The sequence below is a fragment of the Pan troglodytes genome, chromosome 10, assembly GCF_028858775.2.
Source record: "Pan troglodytes isolate AG18354 chromosome 10, NHGRI_mPanTro3-v2.0_pri, whole genome shotgun sequence".
Classification (NCBI taxonomy): Eukaryota; Metazoa; Chordata; class Mammalia; order Primates; family Hominidae; genus Pan; species Pan troglodytes.
This window is the reverse complement of record NC_072408.2, coordinates 65,994,167-66,014,750: the sequence shown is the minus strand read 5'-3', so window position 1 is coordinate 66,014,750 and position 20,584 is coordinate 65,994,167. Positions and strand designations below refer to the sequence as shown.

The 20,584-nt window shown below is 38.5% G+C and overlaps 1 protein-coding gene and 1 long non-coding RNA gene across 14 annotated transcripts in view; one reads left to right on the top strand and one right to left on the bottom strand.

Moving 5' to 3' along the window:
• TMTC1 (transmembrane O-mannosyltransferase targeting cadherins 1) overlaps window positions 1-20,584 on the bottom strand; it is a 290,900-nt gene that overhangs the window by 23,422 nt on the left and 246,894 nt on the right. For all 9 annotated transcript variants that reach the window (XM_063786823.1, XM_016923717.4, XM_009425679.4 and 6 more), the window contains one exon: window positions 18,065-18,173. In XM_063786823.1, coding sequence (XP_063642893.1) covers window positions 18,065-18,173 — 109 coding nt within the window. The remainder of the gene's footprint in view (window positions 1-18,064; window positions 18,174-20,584) is intronic.
• LOC107967550 (uncharacterized) overlaps window positions 1-20,584 on the top strand; it is a 43,425-nt gene that overhangs the window by 4,720 nt on the left and 18,121 nt on the right. For 3 of the 5 annotated variants that reach the window (XR_008538316.1, XR_008538314.1, XR_010148338.1), the window contains exons 2-3: window positions 11,715-11,867; window positions 15,299-15,383. This is a non-coding gene — a long non-coding RNA (uncharacterized LOC107967550). The remainder of the gene's footprint in view (window positions 1-11,714; window positions 11,868-15,298; window positions 15,384-20,584) is intronic. The other 2 variants (XR_008538315.1, XR_008538313.1) reach the window with 1 other exon arrangement.

Sequence of the window (20,584 nt, the reverse complement as noted above, 5' to 3'; positions counted from 1 at the left end):
ATGCTCCTTAGTCAGCATCTCCATGAACCAAACCAACTAAAATGAAATAGATCAAAGAATGAGCCAGAAAAGGAGTCTTCTTGTTTTAATCAAGCAGTCTGTTTACTAATACCCTACAACCAAATCTCTGTAATATTCAATGCATTTATTTACATGTAACAAATAGAGTCAGTAATGGTACAGATTTTTTTCTGTTTATCCAGTAGACAATCTAGAGTAATTTTATTATCCAGCACAACCTTAGCAAGAGAATTTAAAGATGACTTTTGTGTAATCAGTCTTTGTAGTACAATCTGTTATGGAGCCTATTATGAGGGATGAATTGTAATCATTATCTCCTTTAAATTATGGGGAAAGGGGCCTAAGAATTATGTCTAGAAGAGTGTAAAGAAACTCCATGTTTAAACCTCACTAGAAGAGTGAAGGCCCCCTGGCAGTGTTGTTTTAAACCTATGATGTAGGTTAAAAGGAATGAACCAATGTTCTGGTTCTGACTGATTATGGAAGAATAAAGATGCCATTAAATGTTTTTGCTCACATTGGTCCTGAATCTTTTCTACCCAGGCATAAGACTGTCAATGTATAATGCTGGCTGCAAAGTCCTCTACAAATAAAGTTATACCTCATGATGTACACAAATCTCCCTTTTTAGTTTTATTGTTTATAGAGGCATAAGCAAGGAAAAAATTAAGAGAGGTAAGAGTCTGATGATAGCAGAAAAGTCTTGATCTGTGATCTTGGGAAAGCTGTCCATGTCTAGGATGCCATCTGTTTTGGGGAGAAACTTTCCTGATTAGCTTTATCTTAAGGTTTCAAATGGGTGTATAGTTCAAAGAGTCTGGAGGGCCCTTTTCAGTTGTGAGATTATGAACCTAAGCTTTGAGGTCCCAAAGTTTTGCTGTAGTGTGGGTGGCAAGGGCAGTCTTTTTTTTTTGAGATGGAGTTTTGCTCTGTCACCCAGGCTGGAGTGCAATGGCAGGATCTCAGCTCACCACAACCTCCGTCTCCTGGGTTGGGGGGTTCTCCTGCCTCAGCCTCCCAATTAGCTGGGATTACAGGCACCCACCACCATGCCCAGTGGCTAATTTTTGTATTTTTAGTAGAGATGGGGTTTCACCATGTTGGCCAGGCTGGTCTCGAACTCCTGACCTCAGGTGATCCACCCGCCTTGGCCTCCCAAAATACTGGGATTGCAGGTGTGAGCCACTGTGCTCAGCAAAGGGCAGTCTTTTTCTGATATCATTTTCAGAATATCCAGTCTCTGGGTTTTAGACCATGAAGGGTTTGATTGTCCACAGTCACTGATCATGAAAAGTATTTTTTTTTTAATCTAGCGAAAGTATACTTTGGCATGACGTATTAAAGCCTTGTAGCATTTAGTCATATCAGAGTTTCAGACCACAAGGTAAATGAGGTTTTGTTATTAGGGATATAGGCCCTCTACTGACTATTTTAGAAAGGCCAACTTACGTTTTCCCCTGGAAGTGGATCTGATTATCCACTGTATCCACTGTAATACTTTTGAATAAGACAATCTAGTTGAATCAGTTACCTTTGCCTAATGCTATTGTATCTGAAATATCTTATTTAATTGTTTTACAACTTGTCCAGTGAAACAAGTGCCTTTTATTGCTAGAGATTTTTCTAGGAATGTCCCAAGAGAGAAACAAGTGCCTTTTATTGCTAGAGATTTTTCTAGGAATGTCCCATGAGAGAAACACACTTTCTAATAATGTTTTAGCTACTATTACGGCCATCAGATTTTTGTATGAGAAAGCTTTCATATAACCAGAAAATATGCATTAAAAATGACAGTTGAATGAAATTTCTCTATAAATGTTTAAATGGCCCATCAGGTAGCAGAAATGTACCTGAAGTTTTGATTGTCTTCCCAGGATTATGAGTTTGACCAACCAAATATTAGTCAACCATTTTAGCAATTTAGAATAGTCACCATACCAATAAATACTTTAAAAATGTAACCTGGATCAGTTTATCCCTCCTATGATGAGTGATGGCATACAGAACTTTTAACAATGAAAGCTTGAAGGACTTTGGAAGGACCAGGTGGCCATTTAGGCTCTCCATGAGTATATGCTTAATACTGAATTTAGATCCTCTCAAATACCAATTTTGTTTTTCAATTCAGATGTATAGCACTGTTTATTAGGTGGGCCATCATAGGTAATTTGAATTGGACCACAGAAGTTTATTTAAATTGTATACTTAAAACATTTTAGTGAGAGCTGATTTAGCATGAAAATCTGGCAAAGTGTTTTCTTGGTATTCAATTAATTCTTGCCTTGCTTGGGTTAGAAGTTTTATAACCCAGTCAGTCTCTTCATTAGAGTTTTGGGAATTCTTTTTTTTTTTAATTTATTTTTTTATTTTTTATTTTTTATTATACTTTAAGTTTTAGGGTACATGTGCACATTGTGCAGGTTAGTTACATATGTATACATGTGCCATGCTGGTGCGCTGCACCCACTAACTCGTCATCTAGCATTAGGTATATCTCCCAATGCTATCCCTCCCCCCTCCCCCCTCCCCACCACAGTCCCCAGAGTATGGTATTCCCCTTCCTGTGTCCAGGTGATCTCATTGTTCAATTCCCACCTATGAGTGAGAATATGCGGTGTTTGGTTTTTTGTTCTTGCGATAGTTTACTGAGAATGATGGTTTCCAATTTCATCCATGTCCCTACAAAGGATATGAACTCATCATTTTTTATGGCTGCATAGTATTCCATGGTGTATATGTGCCACATTTTCTTAATCCAGTCTATCATTGTTGGACATTTGGGTTGGTTCCAAGTCTTTGCTATTGTGAATAATGCCGCAATAAACATACGTGTGCATGTGTCTTTATAGCAGCATGATTTATAGTCATTTGGGTATATACCCAGTAATGGGATGGCTGGGTCAAATGGTATTTCTAGTTCTAGATCCCTGAGGAATCGCCACACTGACTTCCACAATGGTTGAACTAGTTTACAGTCCCACCAACAGTGTAAAAGTGTTCCTATTTCTCCACATCCTCTCCAGCACCTGTTGTTTCCTGACTTTTGAATGATTGCCATTCTAACTGGTGTGAGAGGATATCTCATAGTGGTTTTGATTTGCATTTCTCTGATGGCCAGTGATGATGAGCATTTTTTCATGTGTTTTTTGGCTGCATAAATGTCTTCTTTTGAGAAGTGCCTGTTCATGTCCTTCGCCCACTTTTTGATGGGGTTGTTTGTTTTTTTCTTGTAAATTTGTTTGAGTTCACTGTAGATTCTGGATATTAGCCCTTTGTCAGATGAGTAGGTTGCGAAAATTTTCTCCCATGTTGTAGGTTGCCTATTCACTCTGATGGTAGTTTCTTTTGCTGTGCAGAAGCTCTTTAGTTTAATTAGATCCCATTTGTCAATTTTGGCTTTTGTTGCCATTGCTTTTGGTGTTTTGGACATGAAGTCCTTGCCCACGCCTATGTCCTGAATGGTAATGCCTAGGTTTTCTTCTAGGGTTTTTATGGTTTTAGGTCTAACGTTTAAATCTTTAATCCATCTTGAATTGATTTTTGTATAAGGTGTAAGGAAGGGATCCAGTTTCAGCTTTCTACATATGGCTAGCCAGTTTTCCCAGCACCATTTATTAAATAGGGAATCCTTTCCCCATTGCTTGTTTTTCTCAGGTTTGTCAAAGATCAGATAGTTGTAGGTAAGCGGCGTTATTTCTGAGGGCTCTGTTCTGTTCCATTGATCTATATTTCTGTTTTGGTACCAGTACCATGCTGTTTTGGTTACTGTAGCCTTGTAGTATAGTTTGAAGTCAGGTAGTGTGATGCCTCCAGCTTTGTTCTTTTGGCTTAGGATTGACTTGGCGATGCGGGCTCTCTTTTGGTTCCATATGAACTTTAAAGTAGTTTTTTCCAATTCTGTGAAGAAAGTCATTGGTAGCTTGATGGGGATGGCATTGAATCTGTAAATTACCTTGGGCAGTATGGCCATTTTCACGATATTGATTCTTCCTACCCATGAGCAAGGAATGTTCTTCCATTTGTTTGTGTCCTCTTTTATTTCCTTGAGCAGTGGTTTGTAGTTCTCCTTGAAGAGGTGCTTCACATCCCTTGTAAGTTGGATTCCTAGGTATTTTATTCTCTTTGAAGCAATTGTGTATGGGAGTTCACTCACGATTTGGCTCTCTGTTTGTCTGTTGTTGGTGTATAAGAATGCTTGTGATTTTTGTACATTGATTTTGTATCCTGAGACTTTGCTGAAGTTGCTTATCAGCTTAAGGAGATTTTGGGCTGAGACGATGGGGTTTTCTAGATAAACAATCATGTCGTCTGCAAACAGGGACAATTTGACTTCCTCTTTTCCTAATTGAATACCCTTTATTTCCTTCTCCTGCCTGATTGCCCTGGCCAGAACTTCCAACACTATGTTGAATAGGAGCGGTGAGAGAGGGCATCCCTGTCTTGTGCCAGTTTTCAAAGGGAATGCTTCCAGTTTTTGCCCATTCAGTATGATATTGGCTGTGGGTTTGTCATAGATAGCTCTTATTATTTTGAAATATGTCCCATCAATACCTAATTTATTGAGAGTTTTTAGCATGAAGGGTTGTTGAATTTTGTCAAAGGCTTTTTCTGCATCTATTGAGATAATCATGTGGTTTTTGTCTTTGGCTCTGTTTATATGCTGGATTACATTTATTGATTTGCGTATGTTGAACCAGCCTTGCATCCCAGGGATGAAGCCCACTTGATCATGGTGGATAAGCTTTTTGATGTGCTGCTGGATTCGGTTTGCCAGTATTTTATTGAGGATTTTTGCATCAATGTTCATCAAGGATATTGGTCTAAAATTCTCTTTTTTGGTTGTGTCTCTGCCAGGCTTTGGTATCAGAATGATGCTGGCCTCATAAAATGAGTTAGGGAGGATTCCCTCTTTTTCTATTGATTGGAATAGTTTCAGAAGGAATGGTACCAGTTCCTCCTTGTACCTCTGGTAGAATTCGGCTGTGAATCCATCTGGTCCTGGACTCTTTTTGGTTGGTAAACTATTGATTATTGCCACAATTTCAGCTCCTGTTATTGGTCTATTCAGAGATTCAACTTCTTCCTGGTTTAGTCTTGGGAGAGTGTATGTGTCGAGGAATGTATCCATTTCTTCTAGATTTTCTAGTTTATTTGCGTAGAGGTGTTTGTAGTATTCTCTGATGGTAGTTTGTATTTCTGTGGGATCGGTGGTGATATCCCCTTTATCATTTTTTATTGCGTCTATTTGATTCTTCTCTCTTTTTTTCTTTATTAGTCTTGCTAGCGGTCTATCAATTTTGTTGATCCTTTCAAAAAACCAGCTCCTGGACTCATTAATTTTTTGAAGGGTTTTTTGTGTCTCTATTTCCTTCAGTTCTGCTCTGATTTTAGTTATTTCTTGCCTTCTGCTAGCTTTTGAATGTGTTCGCTCTTGCTTTTCTAGTTCTTTTAATTGTGATGTTAGGGTGTCAATTTTGGATCTTTCCTGCTTTCTCTTGTGGGCATTTAGTGCTATAAATTTCCCTCTGCACACTGCTTTGAATGCGTCCCAGAGATTCTGGTATGTTGTGTCTTTGTTCTCGTTGGTTTCAAAGAACATCTTTATTTCTGCCTTCATTTCGTTATGTACCCAGCAGTCATTCAGGAGCAGGTTGTTCAGTTTCCATGTAGTTGAGCGGCTTTGAGTGAGATTCTTAATCCTGAGTTCTAGTTTGATTGCACTGTGGTCTGAGAGATAGTTTGTTATAATTTCTGTTCTTTTACATTTGCTGAGGAGAGCTTTACTTCCAACTATGTGGTCAATTTTGGAATAGGTGTGGTGTGGTGCAGAAAAAAATGTATATTCTGTTGATTTGGGGTGGAGAGTTCTGTAGATGTCTATTAGGTCCGCTTGGTGCAGAGCTGAGTTCAATTCCTGGGTATCCTTGTTGACTTTCTGTCTCGTTGATCTGTCTAATGTTGACAGTGGGGTGTTAAAGTCTCCCATTATTAATGTGTGGGAGTCTAAGTCTCTTTGTAGGTCACTCAGGACTTGCTTTATGAATCTGGGTGCTCCTGTATTGGGTGCATAAATATTTAGGATAGTTAGCTCCTCTTGTTGAATTGATCCCTTTACCATTATGTAATGGCCTTCTTTGTCTCTTTTGATCTTTGTTGGTTTAAAGTCTGTTTTATCAGAGACTAGGATTGCAACCCCTGCCTTTTTTTGTTTTCCATTTGCTTGGTAGATCTTCCTCCATCCTTTTATTTTGAGCCTATGTGTGTCTCTGCACGTGAGATGGGTTTCCTGAATACAGCACACTGATGGGTCTTGACTCTTTATCCAACTTGCCAGTCTGTGTCTTTTAATTGGAGAATTTAGTCCATTTACATTTAAAGTTAATATTGTTATGTGTGAATTTGATCCTGTCATTATGATGTTAGCTGGTGATTTTGCTCGTTAGTTGATGCAGTTTCTTCCTAGTCTTGATGGTCTTTACATTTTGGCATGATTTTGCAGCGGCTGGTACCGGTTGTTCCTTTCCATGTTTAGCGCTTCCTTCAGGAGCTCTTTTAGGGCAGGCCTGGTGGTGACAAAATCTCTCAGCATTTGCTTGTCTGTAAAGTATTTTATTTCTCCTTCACTTATGAAGCTTAGTTTGGCTGGATATGAAATTCTGGGTTGAAAATTCTTTTCTTTAAGAATGTTGAATATGGGCCCCCACTCTCTTCTGGCTTGTAGGGTTTCTGCCGAGAGATCCGCTGTTAGTCTGATGGGCTTCCCTTTGAGGGTAACCCGACCTTTCTGTCTGGCTGCCCTTAACATTTTTTCCTTCATTTCAACTTTGGTGAATCTGACAATTATGTGTCTTGGAGTTGCTCTTCTCGAGGAGTATCTTTGTGGCGTTCTCTGTATTTCCTGAATCTGAATGTTGGCCTGCCTTGCTAGATTGGGGAAGTTCTCCTGGATAATATCCTGCAGAGTGTTTTCCAACTTGGTTTCATTCTCCGCATCACTTTCAGGTACACCAATCAGACGTAGATTTGGTCTTTTCACATAGTCCCATATTTCTTGGAGGCTTTGCTCATTTCTTTTTATTCTTTTTTCTCTAGACTTCCCTTCTCGCTTAGTTTCATTCATTTCATCTTCCATTGCTGATACCCTTTCTTCCAGTTGATCGCATCGGCTCCTGAGGCTTCTGCATTCTTCACGTAGTTCTCAAGCCTTGGTTTTCAGCTCCATCAGCTCCTTTAAGCACTTCTCTGTATTGGTTATTCTAGTTATACATTCTTCTAAATTTTTTTCAAAGTTTTCAACTTCTTTGCCTTTGGTTTGAATGTCCTCCCGTAGCTCAGAGTAATTTGATCGTCTGAAGCCTTCTTCTCTCAGCTCGTCAAAATTATTCTCCATCCAGCTTTGTTCCGTTGCTGGTGAGGAACTGCGTTCCTTTGGAGGAGGAGAGGCGCTCTGCATTTTAGAGTTTCCTGTTTTTCTGTTCTGTTTTTTCCCCATCTTTGTGGTTTTATCTACTTTTGGTCTTTGATGATGGTGATGTACAGATGGGTTTTTGGTGTGGATGTCCTTTCTGTTTGTTAGTTTTCCTTCTAACAGACAGGACCCTCAGCTGCAGGTCTGTTGGAATACCCTGCCGTGTGAGGTGTCAGTGTGCCCCTGCTGGGGGGTGCCTCCCAGTTAGGCTGCTCGGGGGTCAGGGGTCAGGGACCCACTTGAGGAGGCAGTCTGCCTGTTCTCAGATCTCCAGCTGCATGCTGGGAGAACCACTGCTCTCTTCAAAGCTGTCAGACAGGGACATTTAAGTCTGCAGAGGTTACTGCTGTCTTTTTGTTTGTCTGTGCCCTGCCCCCAGAGGTGGAGCCTACAGAGGCAGGCAGGCCTCCTTGAGCTGTGGTGGGCTCCACCCAGTTCGAGCTTCCTGGCTGCTTTGTTTACCTAAGCAAGCCTGGGCAATGGCGGGCGCCCCTCCCCCAGCCTCGCTGCCACCTTGCAGTTTGATCTCAGACTGCTGTGCTAGCAATCAGCGAGATTCCGAGGGCGTAGGACCCTCCGAGCCAGGTGTGGGATATAGTCTCGTGGTGCGCCGTTTTTTAAGCCGGTCTGAAACGCGCAATATTCGGGTGGGAGTGACCCGAGTTTTCCAGGTGCGTCCGTCACCCCTTTCTTTGACTCGGAAAGGGAACTCCCTGACCCCTTGCGCTTCCCAGGTGAGGCAATGCCTCGCCCTGCTTCGGCTCGCGCACGGTGCGCGCACCCACTGGCCTGCGCCCACTGTCTGGCACTCCCTAGTGAGATGAACCCGGTACCTCAGATGGAAATGCAGAAATCACCGTCTTCTGAGTCGCTCACGCTGGGAGCTGTAGACCGGAGCTGTTCCTATTCGGCCATCTTGGCTCCTCCCGCTCGAGTTTTGGGAATTCTTAATCCAAATAATGTGATCTTTAAGTTATCAGAATCCTGTTTTCAAGAGTGCTTGTAAGGGTTCTTTTCATCCTTTCTGTGAACCTCCTTGAAGACACGCCATTCTAGGATTTTACTTCTTTATCAAGAGCTTTTAGAAAATGTATCATAATTAAGCAATTAACTATGGAAGAGTTAACTATGGTCATGGTTAAAGATGTAATTGACAAAAAAGTTGTTTTTTTTTCCTGTGGCCTATAATAATTTAATATAATAACCATAATTATGATGGATAACATACCAAGACATATCAGAGTTTTAGGAATCTCATAATTTTGGAACATATATTAATAATGTATCCATAAAAACATAACTCAAAGGCTAAACATTACTTATTTGACAATGCTTCTCATAGTTTTACATGTCAAATAAGTCTATAAACTCTCTTTTGGATGCTGCAGAAGGCCTCTGCAGAGTCTCAAGTTAGTTGAGGTCAAAAAGACTTCATTTCCAACTTGAAATTTGATTTAAGGAAAGAAGCCTGTCAAATATGTCAAAGGTTTAAAACATTTAATTAAAATATGATCACAGGTCACTGTAGAATAATAGTAATTCATTTAGCCAAAATGATAATTAAAAGGTTTTAAAAAGCATTTATTCCTTGAGGGAGAAGAGGCTCTGTTTTTCAATTAAAAGATCTGAGAAAGACAACATGAGACAGAAGCTGTGTCAAGTTAAACTTAACACCATGCATGTGCCATGCATGTATACAGTGAAACAGAACAGTGAGTGAGAGACACAATCCCTACCTTCACCACTGAGGGGAATTCAGACAAGAAGGAGGCAATAATGTAGCTGTGGGAAGAGAAGCACAAGGTATGTGGGAGGCAGCCAAGAGTGGGTATGTGGGATAGATACTGTACACCTGTCATGACCCAAATGCCCAAGGGCATTGGTCACTATTAACTTCAGTGGCTGTGTAACACAGATGTGCTTGAAAACTATCTGTGGCTACGTGAGATCTGAAAAACATCTTTATAACCAAGCTAGTTAAGTTAGAAGGTGTTTTTCCTAAAAGGAATACAATTGATGTCCTCACAGTCTCAGCTTCTGAAGTCAATTACACCACTATTAACAACAGTTTTTAAGAGCAATTACTGCTTTACTGGATCTAATATTACTTTTTTCCCACTTTCTTGCTCCTCCAAAATAGGCAAAGAGATTATCTTTTTCATCTAAATCTTCTCTTTTATTTTTGCATCCATTAGCTGAGCTGATTTTCCACTAGAAATGATATTTTCAAAATCCAAAGAAATAGTGAGATCTAAAGACTGAGTGTGTCAAGGGCAATGAATCACAGCCCTACACCTTCAGTAACCCCAATGGCAGTTTCGAGGCTCTATGAAAAGGTCTTTAAGATCTGTCTTTCTATTCATTTCACTTGACTGTCAATTTCATGGAATGATCAACTCTACTCAGAAACAAAAAACAAAACACTTCTCCAGGAAGAAAATACTGTATGGGTGTTTAAAGTAAATTCCACCTTCTCTGGAAGGGTAATGCATTTATCTTAAATAACACTATTATTTAATCCCTGAAGCTCAATTTTGAGCACTCATTTTCATTTAATTCAACTGGCTACAAGTCCTGACCTAAGCCTGATCATTTCTAGTCTCTACTGACTTGTAAGTTCCAGAGGAAATGAATGTAAGCTATTTATAGGACAACTTTAATTAAAAATATTTGTGACCCAGGGAATGGTTGTGACATATTAATACCGTCTGCTGTACACCAGAGTCCCCAGCCATCCTGCGAAATTGGCCTTCGAGGGCAGCAGTTAAAAATGGGCAGCATGCAGCCATGGGCTCCTCTCCAAGACTTAAAGCATTTTCAGTGGTGTGGAAATAAAATGGGCCTTGGAAGAGAGATAAAACACAGTCAACATCCCCACTTTTTATATGCTATAATTACCCAATATAGCACACTTTTTACCTCAAGGAAGGAAAAGTGAAAAATAGATGTCCTGAAAAAGGACATTTGACTGTAATTTACTGTCTTGAGCCAAATCGTGTGTTTGGAAAACTTTATAGTTCAGGTTCCAATAACTCAAATGACAAATGGACATTGGCTTAATGCAGAAATTCACAACCTTCTTAATTTTAGATGCCTTTGAACTCTAAAAGTTACTGAGAATTCCAAAGAACTTTCCATTTATGTGGACTATATATATCAATATTTACTACATTGGAAAAGAAGCTGAGAAACTTTAAAAATATGTGCTAGTTTACTTAATCATAAACTTACACATAAATAATATATTTATATAAAAATAATTATTTTCAAAGCAAAAAAATTGTGAGAATAGTGGCATTAGTTTATATTTTTGTAAATCTCTTTAATGTCTGACTTCAGACAGCTGGATTCTCATACCTGCTTCTGTTGGTTCAATCTGTTTTATGTACATATATTTGGTTGGAATATATAAAGAAAATCTGGCCTCACACGCACATTTAGTTGACAAAGGAGACAGTATTTTAATAGCATTTTCATAACTGTGGATATATCATGTGGCTGCTAGAAAACTACTGTATACTCATGAGATAATGACAGGGAAAAGGCAAATTACTTCTTAGTACTATCAGGAAAAGTGCATAAACCTTCATGGACCCTGGGGGTCTCCAGTCAACAATTAGCAAACAGATTAACAGATGGCCTGTAACAATGTGTACCTACTGTATAGAGGTGTAGAGCGTGGTATTCCAAAGCAGTAAAGGGCCAATAGAAAAAAAAATTGTTTCCAGTGCCCTGACATCGGGGTCACTATGTGTCTGAGCTGATTTTCTAGAAGTGCTTTCACTCTAATCAATAAATTAAAGCCACAGAGTCTTAAAGTATATTCCTATTAGCCAAATGGCTTTATTAGTAAATAGTAATACATTGTAATATTGTAATAGTAATTACAAAAGTAATATTGAAACAGTAATTACAAACCTGGGAAATTAAGGACTAACAGATCTTGAAACTCATGTCAACGACTTCTCCAAGAAACTATTCAAGACACAGCAGCCCAAAAGATAAAGACACCTGTTTTCTCACCCTCTTCTTTGCTTTTGTTTTCTTTACGAGACAGTTCCTCCACCCATATGTCATCAGTATGAGCATTTATGAGAAACATGCTATCAATATTTGATGTCTAATTCTCTTTCATATCCAACTAAAATGAATCAATTAATCTGGCATTCTTCCCCACCAAGGTAATACAAGGTGTTTCCTAATCCTAGATTTTCTCATCTACCAGCAGAATGTGATCAACACTACTCTGACAATTTACACAAACAAGAAGTGACCACTTTAAAGACAGAATGCCAAGAACAATACAATAAATGCTAAAGAGAAAGAGTGACAAGAGTGAGCAACTACAGATAATGCAGTCATGGAACCAGAAAAAGAGGTGAAAACCACATTTGCATATAATTGCGGCTTCCTGATACTTTAGACTTTTCTCATGCCATTTTGCCTTCATTCACTGTACTTCCAGGTACTTGACTTTCTTTCTACTTGAGAAATAGAAATAAAATCCTAAGTCCCCCACCTGACTCAACACACCCCCTCCTGGCCAAGGAGACCCCAGGGAAACCTTAAAAACTCAGTTCCCAGCTATGACCAGAGAGGTAAGGTCACTCAAGCATTATACCCACTCCTTTGCCACCATTAGACTCTCTTTCCTAAGAGTTGAACAGAAACTAGCACTTTTGAAAGACTTGCTCCACTGCTGATTTCAACCAACCACCTCATTCCGCAGCAGAGCTCCCTTCCCCTTTTATGGTCTCAACGCAACTGACCAGCATTTCTTCCTGGAAAGAAACCATGGACTGTGGACTGCTTCTAGCTGGTCCATGGAGACTGTGCATAGGGTGCCTCTGCATTTAAACGTTGTGTCTCCACCTCAAAGTGCACATGGGATGTATGTAACATACATGTTTGCTTACTATGCATGTGCAACCCCTTCATAAATATTCACAGTTCCTCCTCTAATCTGTTGAACATGTATACTTAGGCAACCCGTTCAGCATAAATTCCTGTCTTGCCCTTCCTCCTTCAAAGCACCTGCTTTTGCTTTCTGCGGGAGGCTATGCTTCCCAGCCTGCAAGTGGCCAGCCTGCAGACTACATATAACCCATTATAAGAAGTAAAGCTCTCCTTTCCAAATTTATAGATCTCATGATTTTAAGTTCACATATTAGAAGTAAACTCAATACATATTAGAAGTAAGCTCACCTCAGAGCCCTTAGAGGGTCTATTCCTTCTGACTAGAAAGCTTTTCCTTTCACTTTTACCCAGTTTATATCTATCGGTCCTTTAGATATCAGATTAAAGGTAACCCTTTGGCAACCATCCCCACTACCCATATATTCCTTCCCCACATTAGATTAGGTCCCCTTAACATGTTCACTGGTGCTTTCCCTTTGCACAGTTGTTACGCTTGTGTTAGACATTGGGGAGGGAGCTATAAATCTTTGCCTAGGGGTAGCCTTCCCTTCTATACTATACTCCAGGAGGGTAACCACATACATAACTTGCTGCTTCAACACTCTGGTGCTTGGTGGCATCTAGGTGCTCAATAAACATGTGCTCAGTAATTAAATCAATAAATTCTTAAGTTAGGGTCTTCGTCCAAGTTGACTTAGCCCCACACAGTGTGGCTGAATGTACCCCAAATATAGCATTTGTAGGAGAGAACCTGATCCAGGACTTTTTATTTGACCCAGAGTTCCAATTTATGTTTTATTGTTCCAATTTTCTTTTTGCTCTTGCATTGGGTAAAGTCATATTTCAAAGTACATGAAGGAAAAATATTTTATTTTAAGTGTTATCATTTTAATTAATTGAGTTTTTCAATAGGCTATAAACGTGGGGCTAGCAATAATTTACAGTGGCCAGAGTCATAAACAATGTTAATTTTATTTCCTTTACTGCTACTGTAATGCAAAGCTATATAATCTATGCAAGAGTAGGATGGTTAAAAATGATTGTGGGCTTATAAATATTTACTATCCTATCTGTGAAGCTGGAGTACAGCCAGTTCTGAATGCTAATGGAGAACAAAGAGTATAGCAAGTCAGAGACCACCCTGACTTCAAAGCTAAGAGTTTATCTTCTGTTCTCAGTTTTCTTGACTTCTTTGATGCAGTAGACACAGAGTGGTATCAACTTTCTTCTGGACATTTTTATGTGCCTAGCTTCTATGACAACTCATCCTTCTGGGTTTCTTTTATCACTTCTTCCTTTCCACTCCATTCCATGCCTAACCTCATTAACTATGGCCCATGACCACAGTCTATTCATGGGGTCCCAGTGTCATCTAATGCAAGAGTGGCAGGTGAGGAGCTTGGAGACCAGGTTTTAGTCGAGGTCCTGCTGCAAGTTAGTGAATCACCATGAGTGGCCACTTAATTCTGTGTACCATATATTTTTATGTAAAATGAGAAGGTTAAAAAAATTCTTCAGGGCTTTTTTCCTACACTATTCTTCATTTTCTCCTTGAGGAAATTATCTGCTTATAATATGATTTCATTTTTTTAAAGTCCTAGATCTATTTTTCTAGCCCTGATCTCTTTCTCTCTCATTGGTCCATATGCCATTTTCATTTAAATGTTCCACTAACATTCAAAACTTAAAGGTTGTACACTGCTGGTGGCAGAGTAAATTGGAACTGCCCTTTTGGAAAGCAATTTGGTAACGCGTCTCAAGACTCATGAAATATATTCTTTGATATGGAAATTATTCTGGAATTTATCATTAGGAAATGATTCAAAATATTGTTTTAAAAAAGCCCTAAGAAAAAAAAGTTCAATGCCACAAAAGAAAATAAAAAGGAATCCAAATGTCCCAGCGTTTGAAATATTATTCACCATATATTACAGCGAATCATTTTGATAAATCAGTAAGCAGCCATTTAAGTGGTATTTATGAAGGTCATTTAGCACCATGAAAAAACATAATAGTATGTATAATTTAATGGCAAGTGAAAAAAACAGGATACAAACAGTGTATAAATATTAGTATGGAAACACATAAATATATTTAAAAGACATGCATAATATTAAAGAATGATAATATTTGTTGTCTCCAGGTATTATATTATGAATAAACGATGTATATGTTATTTTCTCTGAGTCTTCACAGTTTCCTTTATATATTTATATTACTTGTTTAACTGGAAACAATGTTGACACTCATCTTATTTCTTTCCTAAAATCTTGCTTCTGTCTGGCTTATCCACGTCTATCAGCGGCCACAAATCTTCTCATTTTCTTAGGGGTTCTGACCTGGAGTTCTTAATTTTCTATTTTTCTTTTCCTTTCAACCTTTACATGCTGACAGTCCCTATGTACCGTGGAAATCTTTCTTTCTCCACGATATTCTATCCATTCCCTCACTTTCTTCTGCAAACAAGGCTCTCAACTACTCACACCAGAATGCATAGAAAAGCCTTTTCCAAAATACACCGTGTGTTTTCCACAAGGTTTTCTTCCTCACATGTTTTAGAAAGCTCTCCTCAGATATTTACCATTACTTCCTATTATCTATCAATGTAAAACTTGGGCTCCATTATGGCCTTAATATGTTCTACCATATAATGTCTTTTCAACTCATTAATCTATTTTTCAAATTTGTCAAATCCCCTACTTTGCGCAAACAGATTAAATTTCTCCCTTCAGGTTACAACAGAGTAAGGAACACAATATTAGTTTCCGACAAATCCTACATTCATGGTTTTATTGGCACTGAGGATGGGAAATGATGTCAACAGACAGCAGCATGCTTATAATAAGAGCAAGGTATACCAAATAAACCTAGTTTCCTTTTTTGATATTATAGATTCACAGCCTTACATCAGGGGAAGGATTTTGGCAGGTGTCTGAAAATGTGTCTTGAAACATCTCTGTAGACAAGACTGAGAAAGGTGAGCTAGAGGATAATATAATTCAACAAATTAACGAATGCTTGAATAAGTTTACCCAAAGAGTCTGGCATAAGATAACGGTCAACCTGGAAAGAAGGTTCTACAGATATGCTGCAGGGCTTCCTAACTAATACTGATCTTTACAACATTTTTTAAAATCGAAGACATAAACTAGTTATTTAACTAAAACTATTATCAAGTTTGCCAACTGAAAGAGCTGGAAATGGTAGTCAATACACTGTACGGCAGGAAAAAAACTAAAAAGTCCTAGAAAATCAGAAATGTCAGGCTGATATAAATACAGAATATGTCAGGCTGATGTAAATACAGAATGAATCCTTTCATCCAGCTTCTGAAAAACTGCCTGCAAAATGGCTGATTTCAGCTGAGTGTAGGAAAGAGCTTTTTGGCATGACACTGACCCACAACCACAGTCCACATGGGCTGTGCATGTGGACAGATGGTGGCAATGGAGGACAAGTCGCTTGACTAAGGGGATGGCTTCACTGTGTGTTACATGTTGACCAAGGTTTGTCAATACTGATTTCATACACTCTGGGTGTTTGAAATGTCAGGATGCTGTTAAATAAAGTTGTGCAACCAAGAAATGAATTCATTTGCTACCAAAAAATGTTAAGCTAGGTGGGTTTTTCTCTAACAGTTTGTGTCTTGCTTGCACATCTGATGCACTCTTTTATGACTAAATAGTTCAAAACATGAAGACAGGATGTTGAAAGTCAGAGAGGTGAAGGCAGTCCTGAGTTATGCTCAACAGCTGCTTCATTGTTTTCATGCCCAAAGGGGCAGAAGAAAGAACTTTTCAATCTTTCAGTTCCATTCTTAGATCTCACAGCATTTTACATTCACATCTAGAACAGGAAAGTGCTAAAAGATGGGACCTTTGTGTGTAAGGAAAGATAATGATCCTAGTCATCATTTGTTGTTCTTAACAATTGTTCACAACTTCAACTATGTAAAATGCAATAACTTGATAGCAATTTGCCACTGCAGTTCACAAAAGATTAAATTTATCAAGTAATCGATTTTAAATAAGCCATCTGACACTTCTTACACACAACTAAGGAAAAAGTATATACGTTATCCTGTTTAAACTTCCATCTGCTACAAAATTTGTTAATAGTAAGGCTGAATGCAAAGATACTACAGAAGGAACTAAAATAAAGTTCAACATCATTAAAACCTTGATCATTTTTAAAATGAGCTTAGATGAATAAAACACATAGCTGTTCTCATAGAGTCAAATACTCTAACGGTGGCAGAAAGTCCATAAACAAATAAATGTGTTTTAGATGGTGATAAATACTATAGGGAAAGTAAGGCAGGACATGGTGGTAGAGAACATGATGGGCAGCGGAAGGTTCCTATTTACAAAGGGTCATCTCAGAAGGCCTCTCTGATATAGCAACATTTGGTCAGAAACCAGCATGATATGAAATATCTTGGAAACTCTAAGATATCTATCTGGAAGAGAAGTGCTGCAGGAACAGTTAGTGCAAAGGCTGTGAGAGAGAAGCACACTTAGCACATCTGAGTAACTGCAAAACAACCAGCCTGTCAGAGGCACGGGGAGGGGCTTATGAAAAGGAAGGGTCCAGGGTTAGGTGAGACGAAGCAACACTGATGAAGCCAGCCTCTGTGTCTGTTTCAACACAAGCCAAGGGCAGCTGAGGACTGCCAGTGGATAGCACAGACACATCCATCACCATTTTAGCTCACACATTATACTAAAGCATGCGTTAAAATCATCCAACACAGACAGAGGTTTTTAATCTAAAGCCCGCCTATCCTACATGGAGAAAGGGCAAAACAACTAGGTTTATATTCTTTGTCACTTAAATATTCATAGAATGACCTAATTTTGCTTCTTGCTGGAGCCTCCAAAAATTTTTGATGCAAATTGCTCCCTACAAAACTGACATACAGTATCAAATCACTTATTACCCTTAAGCCAACTGAATGCTGCCGGGCATGTTGCAGAGATGTTGAGTTTGAGTTTTAAAGATAATCTGGTAATTTTATGGTAGCAGAATCTACTGTCTATCAAGGGCACTATGTGTGTCAACAAAACTATATCATCAATTTAGAGAGAAGACAACTTATATCTGTTTCTCCATAGCAGGGGTCATGCATCTAAGACTCTGAAAACTGGTATCAAATCATTTAGACACGACTGAAAAGAAGGAGGGGATTGAAAACTCATCTCTGTTTTATGCCATAAAAACTATTCTCTTAGGAGCCTGTCTCACGAGCCTCTGTAATATTCTAACAGATGTTAAAACAGAATTTGTAGGATTATCAAATTGCTCCATATTGAGTTCAGCGATCTTAGACCACTTGCAATTCCTCAGAAAAATATTACAAGTAAGTGGTAATAAAAACATCAAATATCATGTATTGTTCTTGATAGATTCTGTACCAAAGTGAGAGAGAATATATCAATGGCCAATAATGGACCATCTTTGTCTAAAAGCGACCTGCACAACACAGAGAATATTGGAGTGAGAAAATTAGGCTTGTAATTTCTGTCCAAAAGAAACTGACATAGAGATTGGTTGTCCAATATGGGTTTACAAATTAAATCATTAGTACAAAAATCTGTGTAACATTAATTTATACATGTAACAATCACATTGAAAAAAACTACTGTGTGAAACAATTACCTGCTCAGCCAATAACGAAGCTAAGCTTGAATATGCATCTGCAAACTCTGGACCATATTTGATGGAATCCTTCAGTAAGGTGATAGCTTCTTCCTTTTTCTCCTGGGACCTATAGATAATAATGAAGGGGTGGGGAAGAACATCTTTTAATAACACTTTGTTTCAATCCTCTGATTAGACTCTAAAAATCTCATTTCTTTTAGCAAAGGTTAGCTGATTCACTCTGGATTTATTGCAAATGAATTAAACTACATTGTCTCAAGGTGCTAACAGTTTCTTTCTGTCTCTGAATTCTCCATGGAAAGAGATGTAAAGATGTAAATTACGCTTCAGGTTATCCACTCTTTTCTACCTTCTGTTTTCTGCTGCGCACTCTTCGAGAGTTATATTCAATATTTTGCAGGTCTGTTAATGAGAAACTTTGATCTTCAGAGGAACAATTTGGGGGAAATTGGGTGGTATGAGAGCCAATTTACAATGATGTGAAGATATTTGGGTCCCTGTAGTACTGGTCACACCACTGCAGGCTGAGCTCCTAGGGTGGCTGTACCTTCCAGGAACAAACCAGGCCAAACTGCCAATGTTAATCTTTGGTTTTATATTTAAGAGAGAAAATATTCCATAAATAATTTATGAAATTAGAGACTACTGTGACCACTGGTTGGTAAAGAATAATGGGACATTTTATCATCATATTTTTACTGAAAATTGAGGCTAATTCTGTCTTCTTCATTTGGTTCTTCCCCCAGTGATGACACTTCCTTTTAAAGAGGACTCAAGGCCCAAAAGTCATTACCATTTTCTTGGGTAAAAGTTCTCTTTCCTGTTAAATCCAATGATGAGACATTGGGTCATTATGCTGATATCAATGTCTTTGGGTCCAAAAATGTACAGTATTGGAAGTGATCAAGTTTGCTATTAATACAATTCCACAGACACTAGTGTCTTGTTAAGTGCTAGACATTGTGATTGTGCAATGAAAGAGAGAATCCTTTGCACTATAGCAAGGACACAGCCTAAAGGTCCCCTCCTCTTTAACAGTTACCAATATAGAGTTGAGTGCTTATGTTTTTACTATGCACTGATTTAGCAATGACTATGTGCCATATACCCTCATATCTTTTCGCATAACATTATTAATGTATTTCTCACAACAATCACATATGGTAGATATTATTGTTCTATTATTATACTCATTTTTCTAATGAGAAAATTTCAATTCAGGGAAGTCAAGTGACTCATCCATGTTTATATAAACAGTCTTCTGAGTGCTCTTCCATCATACCATATCTGCTGATTCTAACTTCTTAGGAATCCACCCCTAATGACTTTTCTGCTCAAAGTGTGATTCATAGACCAGTTTCAGCAACATCACCTTGGAGCCTGTGAGAAATGCAGAATATCTCAGGCCCCATCCAGACCTACTGAATCTGATCCTTCAGTTTCAAAAGGTTCCCAGGTGATCTGTATGCATGCTGCGATTTCAGCAGAACTGTCCCATGAGGTATCAAAGGCAGGTGACAGTAGCTCCTGATACAATCCCCTCCATCCCCCATGCCCCGGCCCTACAGCTCCAGTTTCTGAGGATGAAGTGACATAGAGGGAAAACTAATATTCACTCCATAAGTTTGAGTTCTTAAGTGTTAGAAGCAGCTTGTTACATAAGGCAATTTCAACTATCATAGACCTTGGGGAAAAAACTGCCATGCTTCCAACATAGACCTTGGATTTAACAATTCAATGAAGCAAATATTTATCATTATCGATTATATGTCAAGCACTTAGCTGTTTCTCAGGAGAGGTGGTGGTCTGTACTATCCTCTTCTTATTAGGGTCTATCTAACTCCTAATGGGCTCTTGTTCATGCAAAGTCCCATCCTTGAGAACAGGTATAACACCCATGTCCTTAAGTGGATTGTCCTTGGGATGGCTTTCAAGTTGCATGGTTATAATTAATTTGTATTACAGCTCGCTTAGTGCTTTATTATTGATTCACTCATTTCGTGGACATTTAAAGAGTACCCGCAAGACTCCATGACTTCCATACACACACTACGTTTACATACACTCAAGTTTCTATTCTATAATATACCTTCATGTAATTCTTCCATTGGCACATGTTTTTTAAATGAAATGTATTTTTGTATCCCACTAATTTGGCTATTATCTTATGGTCAGCAGTACTCTTCCTCCAAAAATGCATAAATCTTTAATAACATTAATTTGGAAATCCTCTCAAAGTCCAAAGGAAGGTATGGACTTTGAAAATTAAGGCTGAAAATTAAGTCCCTTGGGACATAATTTAGCTTAGATATTCTTCAAATCAGCAGAGAGAAAAAAAACCATAACATCTTCATAGCAACGACTTAATGGTTTTCTTTTGTCGTGGCTCATATCAGTTAGAATGGAAACTTAGACCTTTTACATGTGAGCTTAGCAAGATGACCATTCAGTAAAGTCTATGAACCTAAATGCTTGAGGTCCATGAACATTCATGTGACACGATGGAAAGATTATCAT